The 12,711-nt window shown below is 37.7% G+C and overlaps 1 protein-coding gene across 3 annotated transcripts in view; it reads right to left on the reverse strand.

Annotated features, from left to right (window-relative positions):
* Positions 1–12,711, reverse strand: part of ANKRD17 (ankyrin repeat domain 17) — a 100,659-nt gene that overhangs the window by 50,247 nt on the left and 37,701 nt on the right. For all 3 annotated transcript variants that reach the window (XM_026653337.2, XM_026653336.2, XM_024196797.3), the window contains exons 4-8: positions 11,858–12,005; positions 11,199–11,346; positions 8,225–8,458; positions 5,460–5,554; positions 475–712 (exon numbers count right to left, since the gene is read on the reverse strand). In XM_026653337.2, the coding sequence (XP_026509122.1) occupies positions 475–712; positions 5,460–5,554; positions 8,225–8,458; positions 11,199–11,346; positions 11,858–12,005 (863 nt within the window). The remainder of the gene's footprint in view (positions 1–474; positions 713–5,459; positions 5,555–8,224; positions 8,459–11,198; positions 11,347–11,857; positions 12,006–12,711) is intronic.

Here is a 12,711-nt window from a genome sequence, read left to right on the forward strand (position 1 = left end):
GTAAAGCTGATTTGACTACTCTGTTTCAAAGAAAATTCCTGAAGTAATTTGAAACCCACATAATTATAACTGTCTCCGACTAGCAGAGATTGCTCATGTGAGCTCAGTGAGCACTCTTTTTTCTGTAAGATTCCAGAAGCATATTCTCCAAGTGGATCTATGCAAAGGCCAACTTGAAGAACCTAAATTACATATATTGGTTAATTAGTATGTAATGCTATTCTGTAAAATACATTTTCAGATTACCAGTTGCTCATTTACTTCTCACTGATTAATCTGAATTTATTTAAGGATTATTTTTTTTTTGTTAAAAAGGTCAGGATGTTGCATCTGGGAGAAAGACTATTTGAATAGGAAAAAAATGAAAAAAAATAGTGCTGTAACTAGTTTTTTAAATTATACATTGACATTCATATTTCTAGATGCCCATATAGTACTTTCAAATCTACTGAGTAGACACACTGTTGTAGTTACCTTGACCTAACAATAATGCCACCATCTCTTCATGACCTTCTCTGGCTGCTTCCATTAGTGGTGTATATCCTTCATCATTTACCTCCTCCAAGTTAGCCCCACGTTCAATTAATAATGCTGCCAGCTCTACATGTCCACCACAGGCTGCCAACGTTAATGGAGACTCAAACGAGTCAGCAGGCATGTTCACTTGAGCACCACTGTCAAGAAGTAACCTAGCAACTTCCACATGGCCATCCTAAGAATGCAAAAAACACAAGATGAACAAAGCACAAATACAGGCAACACAAGTTTTGCCCTGACACCTAGAACTTGGCTTAAAGATCATACTTCAGTTTATGTATATTCCAGTCAGACCCAATGCATTTTATGGTTGGGATTTACAACAGAGTCTAAGGGAACTAGGTGCACAAATCCTACTGAACTTCAATGGTCTTCTAACACCCTTAGACATTTTTGAAAATCCAAATAGCTAAAACAGATGAAGGGAGTTAAGATTCCCATTAACATCAATGGGAGCAAGATCAAACCTGAAGTATTTTCAAGAATACTCAAAGCCTCAAATGTCGAGATATTGCTACATTATGTAGCCCGCCCAAAAGTTAAGTGTGTGGTTCACAAATTAGTGAACTTAATACAGCATATGCATGTTTAAAAAAAAAACCATGTTGACATCTATAGCACTTCACTAAACTACACTAATTCAAACAATAAAGGTTTTCTTCACCCAACTTTTGAGTAACAATTTAATACAGAAGTGTGGTAATGAGGATTCATTAACTTTGATTTCATTCGTACCAGAATTCACTAGTACCTTGTGAATTATCAAAAAATGAAATAAAAAGAAGAAACAAGTTAGCAAGGTTCTAACGCAATTCTGATCTCATCCTAAAAAAATTTACTTTTCTGTCAAAATATTCATCGTATTATCCAAACAAGCGCCTTCGTGGAAAGAAATAGACGCCACCACAAATTTCACCATAAAATTACTACTATAATACAGCCTGCTGCAGGCTGAGTAAAAAAAAAAAAATTCTTGCTTCTTCCTAAGCTACTGTAAGACATTCTTAGTCATCTTGCCAGTGGATAACGTTGAACTTGGGTGCTCTTTTTTATATAGGTAGACATGAAAGCGTGTATTTTATTGTTTAATTTAAAAAAATTAAGATATATGAGGAATATAATAGCTGGTCCTCCCAGGTTTTGCTGCAAGATTTGTTGGGGTCTCAAGATGTATGTTACTAAGCTCTCGCTTTAAAGGGGCAGAGGTGTTTTATCTTTAAAAAATTCCCGTTCTCCAAAACGTACGTCGTTCATTCAATCAAAAAAAAAATAAAATTTTAAACAGTGATTAAAAATCACTTCTCCTCTCAATCGCTCAGCTTGCATTCTCTTGGCTCCTGTGATGTCATTTCACTAGATATCCACTCAGTCTTCCAGGCAAGATAGGACCTGAAATTTTAACCAGGTTAAAAATAAAAACAAAAAAAATCCATGTAGACATTCTTTTATAGATCATAGGCAGCAAAACAGGCCACAATATCAATTTCCCCTCCCCTTGCCAGCCCCTTAGTAAATACCAAAATGCAGACTCTGCTGGACAAAAGAGTAAATACCAAAATGCAGACTCTGAAGTTTTTGGTGTTTTTTTCCCCTTAAGAGCAGACCACTTGGGGCAAGTGTGACATGGATACTTATTCTCAATGACAGAGGAAATTTAGTTCCAGAAGAAGGCAAGAAAAAGAAATTCTCAATTTGAAAAGCTGTATCCCTCCTTCTGAGGCCTCTTGGAATTCAGTTACAAGAGAGGGAAGAATAGGACAGAAGCAAGCAACCACCAACCCAAATCCTCAAGGCATTTGAGCTAGCCACACATATCCATTTTTTCAGAGGAAGGCCTGAGAGTGGTGGAAATGGGGTGTTAAAAAAAAAAAAAGAAGCAACACCACAGAAATCACCTCTACTTCTATCATCTGTTCTCCTAAACCCATAGGGTAATATGGTCCATTTTTGAGGTTTACTATGTACAGAACTGGAAAGGACTATATGCCTTCGGAAATCCACTCATCACAGATGCCTTTTTGGCTTTATCTTAATTTATAGGCTGGAGTCTTGACAGATAGTAGCTGCCTTAGTTATCGTAAATCATTCAGGAAAACCATACATAACACTTCCCATTTAGAAATGGGTATAAGACCTTTCAATGAGTGAACCTTTAAGTAGGAAGGTTATCAGATTTTTGCCTAGCCAGACAGCATATTGTGTCTGTTTGTAAGTTTCTTACTATACAATAATCTTACCTAAGAACAATCTTTTCTCCCAAAATATCCTGATTATTTCAGTTTTTACTTTTTTGGGTCTATTACCCATTTTATTATTTTTCATTTTTATGTGAAATCACACAGTAAGCATCCATCTAATTGCTCTGTCTTCTCAATATTTAGCATCAGTATCTCAAAAACAAAAATGAACTGCCTACATCCTTTAAGTCTTGTAGAAATTAATTAAAAAATTTGAGCACCCACTCATCAATTCAATCACTTGCAAAATTGCTTAAGTAGATATAATCCCGCCCAGGTTTGTAGTCTTTATAGTTATTTCAGGAAAAGGAAGACTAAACTAAGACTTCAATGAGGATTAGGGGCATCATTTTACAATCATCTTCAGACTGACAGATTTAGAATATGAAAGGATTTCTTACATCAAGCGCACACACATTATTTACAACACCCCCTTGCCCCCACTTTACATGCTAGTTGCTTTCCAACAGACAAAATCAGTTCCTGTCCAAGAAGTTCACAATCTAAGGATGAACAGAGAGTAGGCAGAGATGGGAAACACGCATTATGTTAAAAAAAAGGGGGGGGGGAAGAGTATTTAAAGTACATTCATAGTAGAACTGGGTCTCTGAAAGGGACATAACAGTAGAGAGAAGTAAGGCCCTTGAGAATGAGTTCATGAAAATTCCCTTTACAGAAGGGAGGTCTAGAAAAAGCACGGAGATGTTTATGTCAGAAACTAACAAAACCATTCAACACAGGAGAGGAGGCTAGCGGGTTGGGGGGTGCGATATTAAGAGAGGCAAGACTTCATAAGCTGAGATGGCTATATAAAGCTTATTTAGTTATACTGAGTTTTCAAGAAGATAAAAAGCTTGAATTTGATGTAACAGGAGAAGCCAGTGGACAAATTCAAAGAGGTAAGTAACTAACACTCAGAATGGGCAAGGAAGTTAACTTTTGCTATACACTAGATGCTGAAGTTTAAGCTATACTTTCTCTGCTTTGATTCTATTCTTCATTTGCATGTGAGAAACATAATGAAACTGAAAAAATTTCTTGGAAATTTTGTCAGTTTCTCTGTTTAAGAGGGAGTGGAGAGTCATGATACAGTACAAAGAAAAGAAAACAGCTATAATTTAGAGAAAAGGGAGGGGAAAACAGCCACAAGCAATTGCTTCCTTATTACTATTTAGTAGGAAACCTTGATACAACATTCCAATAACTCCTTCCATGTACAGAGTTATTATGTGCATCTGCCCACACCCATCACTCTATGGGGCTAAATTCCTGCAGCGTACAGGTCATTAGACTTGGGATAGGTGAGCTGCATGTTGAAGATTATACATTGAATCTCTGGAGTTGCAACAGGATAAGTAAATGGAAAGATTTTGAAAAAGACCCAGGTTTGCTGGAACTAAACCTGCCCGGATAGCTACTCTAAATTTAATCAAAAAAGTGAAAGAATTCAAATAAATCCATCAATATTTTACATGGTGAATGAGATACATAACAAATATTATTATTAATATGAATTATATGCTACCAAACAGATTGTTTGTTAAATTGTCATGCAAGAGACCCAAACCTCCAGACTCCAACATGGACAAAGATGACGCTTGAGGGAAAGAACGGTAATCTTCTCTTGGACAGAGGCAGCTGAACAATTAATACTGCGAATTGTATGGGTCATAAGACAACAAACCACAACCAACACTAGGTTAGACCAAGCCTGTGTGTGATATGACTTTCATTGCTATCACTTGGATGATGGACAACTGTAGTTGTTGCCAAAAAAGTTGACAAAAATAAAATACAGTGTGAAATGGATGATCACCCACATCTCATTTATTTTTTTAATCAAACTAACTTTGAAGGGCTGTAGCCGCCTATGAGATCTCACCTACTATCACTGTCATGACAGATTATTTTTAAATGGCTATGGAGTCATGTGATCTAGAGCAACACTTTTTGCTGGAAAGAAGCTGGAAGAGGAACACATGGAAAATGGAAAGTCTACACATGGCAAGTTTTTTTTTTTTTTAAACAAGCTTCTCTGAACGGTAGTAGCATGTGCTGAATGCCTTCAGTAACCAGGCGAAGACACACATTCAGCATATAAGTTTAAAATGTAAGAACATGTACATTTTAAACTTATCTGTTAAATGCACATTTGAACGTGACCACTGAGAGCATTCAGTTGATATTATTACAGTTTAGGGTTTCCGAGAAGATTTGAAGGTTACCTTTAAGTTCAAAGCTCTTCTTTCAAGTCAGAGTGACTGTAATTAAGATATGAGCCTGTGAATCAAGTGTAGTAAAATACTACTCACTTATTTCAAGATGACTTTGCAGAGGCCTCAGAAATAACCAAATTCTAAAAAATTTTATTGGAACATGGCCAAACAGGTGCTACCACAGCAGACAAGAGTGTCACCCAGTACAACATATGACTATTGTGAAGCATAAAATGAGTGCTAATTTAGATCATTCTGCTTTAGAAAAGTATTGTCTTAAACCATGTTTTCTTTACCCTCTGTTGAGTATGGGGGGATAAAAATAATGAGGCACAATGAATGGACGTATATAATTTAAATTAGATTGTGTACCAAATAGACAAGAGGATCGTCATTTTGTGGCTCTTCTCCAGCAACTGGAGAAATGCTAAATATGCTTCCATGCTATAGCAATGTATTTGTTTCTTACCATACAAGCCTCCATTAAAGCAGTATGCATTTCATCTGTTTTATGCTCCTGGTCTGCACCTGCCTCCAGAAGAAACCTCACCATTTCTAAATGGCCTAAATTGAAAATACATAATTAATAAAAACCTCAAAACCTGTTCAACAAGTCACATTCCTCTGTTTTGTGTGTGTGTGTTCATAGACTGAAACACAGCAGAACAGAAAAGTTTTAACATACGCAGTTAAACAACGCAGGACTCGGTTACAATATCATAAACAAAGAAAATTACTTTGGAAATCACCACTTCCACCTCCCATATTTTTAGCCAGGGTAAAAATCAGACTTTTACTGTAAACATCACAGCCCACATTATCTAATCACTAAAATCGTGTACAAGTGCAGTATTCCATGTGATATGCTACAAGAATGTTAAATTAATAGCACAAATTTCATATAGCTTTATAGGGACTTCAGATACTGTCCAGAAAGAATACTAAACTAACTGGTTTAACCCTAACTTTAACTGTAAGCATTCTGTGAAAAAGGCTGCTGTCCATTTATTTATGAATACTGTATGGGACCAGTTTATGGAAAATATTTATTGTATGACTGTATGGGATTAATTCATTGTATGCAGAGGTGGATTTAGTTTAATAGCAGAGTCTTAGGAAACCAGCAGAAAGGCAGCACAACGTCTCTAGATGAATAACCTCCTGGTAAATAGGTCAACAAGTTAAGAGAAAATACCTGAGATTATCTGAGCAGATGGCTACTTTCCAGCTCCAGCCAAAGTACACAGCTGGGAGCCTAAAGTTCAAAGGAACATTACCAATTAACTCATTCTCCAGAAGGAGGGACACAGTTGTTTGGGCCTGCAGGGAAGGAACAGGCTGATACACACACAGGCCCTCCGGAGGGGGTTTGAAATGGTTGGGCCTTCCTAAATTTCCAGGGGATGGTAATCCATGGGTGACAGATGTGTATAAACAGTTTTCAAAATCCTCTCTCATGTTTCTGTGTTCCTACTGTTAAAGATTAAACAATATTTTGTTTTAAGAAAGCTGTCTTGTCAATCTATGTACCAGTGACCCCAAAGGGAAGACTTGCAGGGGCTGAGCCCAGTCTGACTTGCTAAGAAATCACAATTGCTATACAATAAACAGTAGCCCAGGACCTTTTATAAGAGTGGGAGCATTGAGGGATTTCACCCCAGGAGAGGTGAAACAAGGGGCTAACACCTGAAGAGGTTTCACTCAGAGAGGGGTCCAAAGGGACAGCTGGGCCTGTACCTGTGATACAATCCATTTTCAACTTTTTAGTAGTTAATGGGGGAGGGGGGGGGAATCCTGCAAGCCAAGACAGCAATAAAAATTAGTGGTAAGAGTCACACACAGGTTTTCAAGCCTCAGGCACGAGATCTGGAAGCAAATTAGAAAGCCAAAAAGAGTTCAGCACCTCCAAGAAAGAAAGGAATACAAGACTGAAGGAGCACTTTGAACACAGTCACTTTGAACTCCAAGTTCTTTCCTATGCAAAAGAGTGAGGAGCTGTGCAAGTACCAACTTGCGCTGTTTGCTTTTTACTCTGCTTCCAAAGCTCACAGATCAGGATTCAAAATCCAATCATATTGCTCTGTTATAATTCATTTTCAGAAGACTCCATTACTACTTACTCTTTTCTAAACACCATCAAAAACTACATCCCATTACCCAGGGTAACAGAAAAATGCAACAGGAACAATCAGAAAAATTTAATCAAGAATATTAGAACAAAATTAACATAATCAGCCAAATAACTCCGTGCTCAGCTACTATGCTGATGTAACCACGTAAGTACGAAGACTACGGACCGGACTCTAAACAGAGAGCACAGATCCATCATAACTACTTCAGTGAAACCTGCCTTAAGTGACCATTTGAGGGACAAATTAGTTTATTTAACAGCTGTGGCCTTCTAACAGACGTAAACAAGACTTGCATTCTATAGGTTTGGGTGATCTAATATAGACAGTTGCCTAAAAGGGAGGCAGTGTTCTCCAGTGGATAAGGCACTGGAACGGGACTCGGAAGACCTGAGTTCTCTTCCTGGCTGTGCCACTGGCCTGGACAAGTCACTTCCCCATCTATAAAATAGGGATAATAATACTGACCTTTGGACAGTGCTTTGAGATCTACAGATTAAAAGCACTATATATAAAGGTATTAAGGGTCTTTTCTACATGTTTCACTGAATTATAGTGGACTTTGTCCAGAGCAATTATAATAAACTGTTACAAAATATTTTGGTTCCCCAATATTGTTTTCTCCAAATAAGGGCTTAATCCTCAAGCACTTGTAGAAATGTTTTTCATATTTTGTTCAACAAGCAGCTTATTTTCAGAAGCTAGACACTTTTTTTTTTTGTAGTGCGCAGTAAATAAATCATTCCCCTGATTTTCAGTTAACAGCATTTCTTCATGAAAGTTTGCACTTTTACTGGTTATTTTACTGACCTAATAAGATTTAAAACCTCATGTAAATAAGAGATATAAAATTAGGACCAGATTCCGATACACTTACATTGAATAGCATCTCACTCCATAAATGGGCCCACTGATTTTAATGGAAGGTACTAAATCAGGGTTAAAGGATCAGATGCTGGTCCTTAATGAATTGCAAAATCTATACCTATCTGTAACCATTTAATTAATAATTTTAGGTTGAATACTAACGTTTGTTAAGGAAAGTAAAGTTTTTTTAGGAAAACTTCTACAAAAAAAAGTAAAGGCTTTAATACTGATACTGTACCTTTGTAACAAGCCAATGTAAGTGCACTCTCCTTAAATTCATTGGAATGTGTATTGATTCCTGCTCCGTTTTCTAACAGCACTCTGGCTACTTCCACATGTCCAGCACTTCCTGCTTCCATAAGTGGAGTGTGACCATTTTCATTGTGGTCCTCAATGCTAGCGCCTGATTCTAACAGCACCTTCACAACATCTACATAGCCCCCAGCACAGGCGTATGTAAGTGCTGTGTTGCCTAGTACCAGAAGAGAGAAGAAACAAAACCAAAAGTTATTCAGATATTTTGTTTTGGCAACAGGAATTGTTTCTACATCCCACTTACCCTCAGACCCCATTTCAATACTTAATTTAACACTGATATTTAAAAAAATGGTTATAACATTTTCAGGTTATGGCTCAAGAAACAGTACAATTAAAAACAACTTTTCACATGTATAACAATGCTGAGACACTAAAACCCTGAACTATAAATGGTGTCTAATGACCTGATTGGGGGGGAGGGAATGAAATCACTCCCATTTTTCTCCACGTGAATCTGCAACTTCTGGCATGACCCATCTCCACACTGATAATTTAATGGGAGGTGTGAAGAATGTGTTATTTTCAGTTTCAGTGTAGTGATACTACTCTGCACAAAGGAAAGCAGATGTTAGATCAATTAAGGAATGGAGTGAACTGCCTTAGGTAAGACGATTTCAAGACTTATTCCCAAAGAGTTAATTTTTAGTATCCAGAGCTGGAAACAGCATATTTTCATTACATATACTTGTTCTCATTCTTTTATGAATCACAGATAATATATCAACATGAACATCCTCCCTCCACCCTCCTCTTTTTTTTTTTTTTTTTTAAAAACGGGAGTGATACTGCTACTCTACTTTCTGACAAGCAGGACTGGCAAGGACACTTGCAGTTACCCAAAAGTAGTTTCTCTAAAATACAGAATTAAAAACAAAATTTATGAAGTTATACACTGAAACAGATTATACACGAAATAAAATAATCTGGCAAAAGAAACTGCAAAAAAACCTTCTCAATCACCCCTTGTCCAGCTAATCTCTGCCAGAATTCAAGTAAGCAATCATTTGCAACAAAGCAAATAAATAGTCAGTAACAAACTATCTGAATTATGCTCAGAATAGTATAATGTCTTTGTTATTGTCTTCATAGAAGATTTGTGCTTCAATTTATTTCATTGCTAAGGAAATTTCACTTTTGAAACTATTCACTGATTTGGGTTTCCAAACACCTAACATCTTCTACATACCTTTAGGAAAAAGATCATTATACAATGTCAAATGGATCAATAGCCACAAAAAACTATGCCTATACTTTTTTTTTTATGTAGAGTGCTCATGCAATTAGAAATATCTAGTGATTTCCAAGCCTCTCCAAATATTAAAATAAAAACAGTTGGTAAGTTAAATGTATAGCAAAGGTATGTCTCCAGATAGATGTTCAATTTCATTATCTGCTTAATACAGCAAATACCAATCATCTAATTTGTATTCATGATAATATAGCTGTAGTCTGTCAAGTGGCATACAACTGCAGCTGTCCACAGTCTAGAATTATAGGGTGAATCCTGGCTCTGTTGAAGTCAAAAGGAGAGCTATCCTTAACTTCAACAGAGCCAGGATTACACCCATAGCTCCTGCAATGCTCTAAAGGTCCAGGCAGTCACATAACTCATGGTATGGGTCCCAAACCCATGAAAACTATCAAAATTTCTGCCACTTACAACCCTTTGGAGATTTTCAAGGTGTGACAGATTCAAGGATATTTTTGAGAAAATTGCCCTAAGACCTTATTGTATTAAGTTTATATATTATTGTAGACTGAGACTGTATGTAACCTTGGGGGGGAAAGTGACAGATGAGCGACCTGGGAGTTCAATAGAGTATATTGAAAATGTGCCAGACAGGTACGGACTTTTGGGACAGTAAGTGTAAATGGATTTCCTGGGGAACCCCTAAGGAAGAAGTTAATGCAAATTCCTAAATCCAGGTATGCAAATACCCAGCCTTTTGAAGTTACTCAGACAAGAAGGTCATTGTCTCCTGGTTGCCAGTCACAGGAGGCCAAGATCAAAGGCCTGGGCTGTTTAAAGAAATGACTGATTTGCCCAGTTTCTGTTCTGGATCTAAGACAAAAGCATTTATAATCATAGGGGAAACCCAGCTGTGGGTTTTGAAGAACTAAAGCCTATCACAGCCCTACGTTGGATTGGGAGTGACCTCTGGTAAGCTTTTTAGTTTCTGTGTAGGTTCTTTTATTGTTTTAAATGTCTTCTCTGTAATGCTCTTAAGAATGAATGTGTTTGCTTAGAAGGAGCTGTGTAGTAACTTATAACTGCGGGCAATGCTCTGGTCATAGTCCAGAGAGAGAGAGAGCAACAGAGAAAGCAAAGCACAAGTGCTGACCTTTTTAGGCAATCTCAATGAGGCAGGGAGCTATGCAGTCTTGAAACGTCCGGGGGGAAGAGAGTGAGATGCTAGGAGCCACAAGCCTAAACTGGATGTCCTTGGTGGACCATGGAGGGGAAAAAACAGGTGCAACTTGCTCTGAAACTGACACATGGCACCTGAAAATCATGGTATGTGTTGTTTCACTCAGGATTTTTTGTATTTTTTTAACTGTACACATTGTGGTCTATAGTCTACTATTTGGGCAGGAATGAACTTTATCACCACTTGCAAATGAAGATGGAGTAACAGTTACTGCAAAAGTGAAAAAGGCAAATGTAAACTTCAACTTCCTGTTTGATTCAGACTAGCAATACTGAACATATGTCTGGAATCAATTAATATTTTTCATTTCTCAAAGAAATATGAAAGCAACAGGCAAACACACTGGAGGGGGGAAAACAAACAACCCACTCACCAGGACATCAGATGCACAAAGACACAAAGAAGGTAAGAGTTTCTGTGACACAAAACTCAGACATTCACTCTTCATCATGGCACATTTATTACCTGTTGATGACTGTGCATTGACATCAGCACCATGAGCTAGCAGCAACTTCACAATTTTGACGTGCCCGCCATTAGCAGCAGCCATTAAAGGTGTTATGTCTCCTTTAATACCTCGGTCTTCTACGTTAGCATGCATCGCCAGAAGAACCTTTGGCAGAACGGGCAATAAGTGTTATTGTAAGATGACAAATGCCCAAATTGTCATAGAGCTTAAAATTAAATTCTATATACAATCCCATTTTGTGAACTCATTGTGTCTTGTAAGAGCTTATTTCAAATGCTACACAGACGCTCCCCGGGTTACGCAAGACCTGACTTACGCAAACTCGCACTTACGGAAAAAGTTCCATAAGGCAGAAATAGGATTTTCGAGTTGCGGAAATTTTTGCGTAATGTACAGGTATACATTTCCAACTTATGCAAAATTCGAGTTACGCTAGGCTTTCCGGAACGGAACGATTGCGTAAGTCGGGGGGGCGTCCGTATATACAAAGTGCCTGTTAGCAATGCAAATTTTTTCTAATGAAGCACAGCTTTCATCTGTTGAAAATATAAGTAACTGAAATGTTACTTGGGCTCTGTAACACCACAAAGGCCAGATAGTGATACACCAGTACAGTACTTTATATACTGTGTAAAAGACAGCATTGGAAACTAACCTGTGCAAGCTCATAGTATCCAGCTGAGCAGGCTAAACAAAGGAGACTTTCCCCTTCTTCTGTGTGCTCATTCACACTTCTCCCTTCAATTAGCAACTTTCGCACAGCATTTACATCTCCTTCTGAACAAGCTTCTGCCAAACTGCGGCTAGTAAGGTAAATCACATCTTCAGAAAATGAAATTGTAACTACACTTTAAGCAGTAAAGAAATACCTATGTGAGTAGAGTAAAAGTACTATGTTCTTTTCAGATACAAACCTGACCGGTCATCATGATGCAGTCAATACAAGACAGACAAACACAAGAAAAGCGTGATGGAAAAAACACAGGAAACCATAACGAAAATGAAGGTTGAAATACAGTATAAACATGTCCTTTGAAAAATCAGAACTCTCATGAGCAGTTAGAATCCAGTACAAAACAGAATCCAGTACAAACATTTTCAAGCCCATCATGTAGCATTTTAGTTTATCAAACTTCCTATATATAAATAGAAACAAGGGAAAGTCTGGGTGATGAAATAGCAGCAGTGTACGGTCATAGGTCAGACCATTGCCCCAGGTGAACCCTGCGACTGATGTTTCTAATCTGAACATTTATACCTCTGTGCAATAAAAATTTAATAACTTACATTGTTAGCTACAAGTTGTCTCTGCTATAACGCTTTCATTTTATGGGAGGTTTGTGTGGCCATGGCAGACTAGCTAGCAGCCAGTCTAACCAAAGTTCGTGTTATATCAGGTGAGAAGGAGCCTGACATAAGACTTTGGGGGAAGGGAGGAGTGAAGGGGGGGGAAAAGGGAAGTAAGGTTGGGTGATAAGCAAGCAGGAAGAAATTTGCAGGAGAGGAAGC

Source organism: Terrapene carolina, unplaced genomic scaffold (assembly GCF_002925995.2).
Source record: "Terrapene carolina triunguis isolate 2854851 unplaced genomic scaffold, T_m_triunguis-2.0 Scaffold136, whole genome shotgun sequence".
NCBI lineage: Eukaryota > Metazoa > Chordata > Testudines > Emydidae > Terrapene > Terrapene triunguis.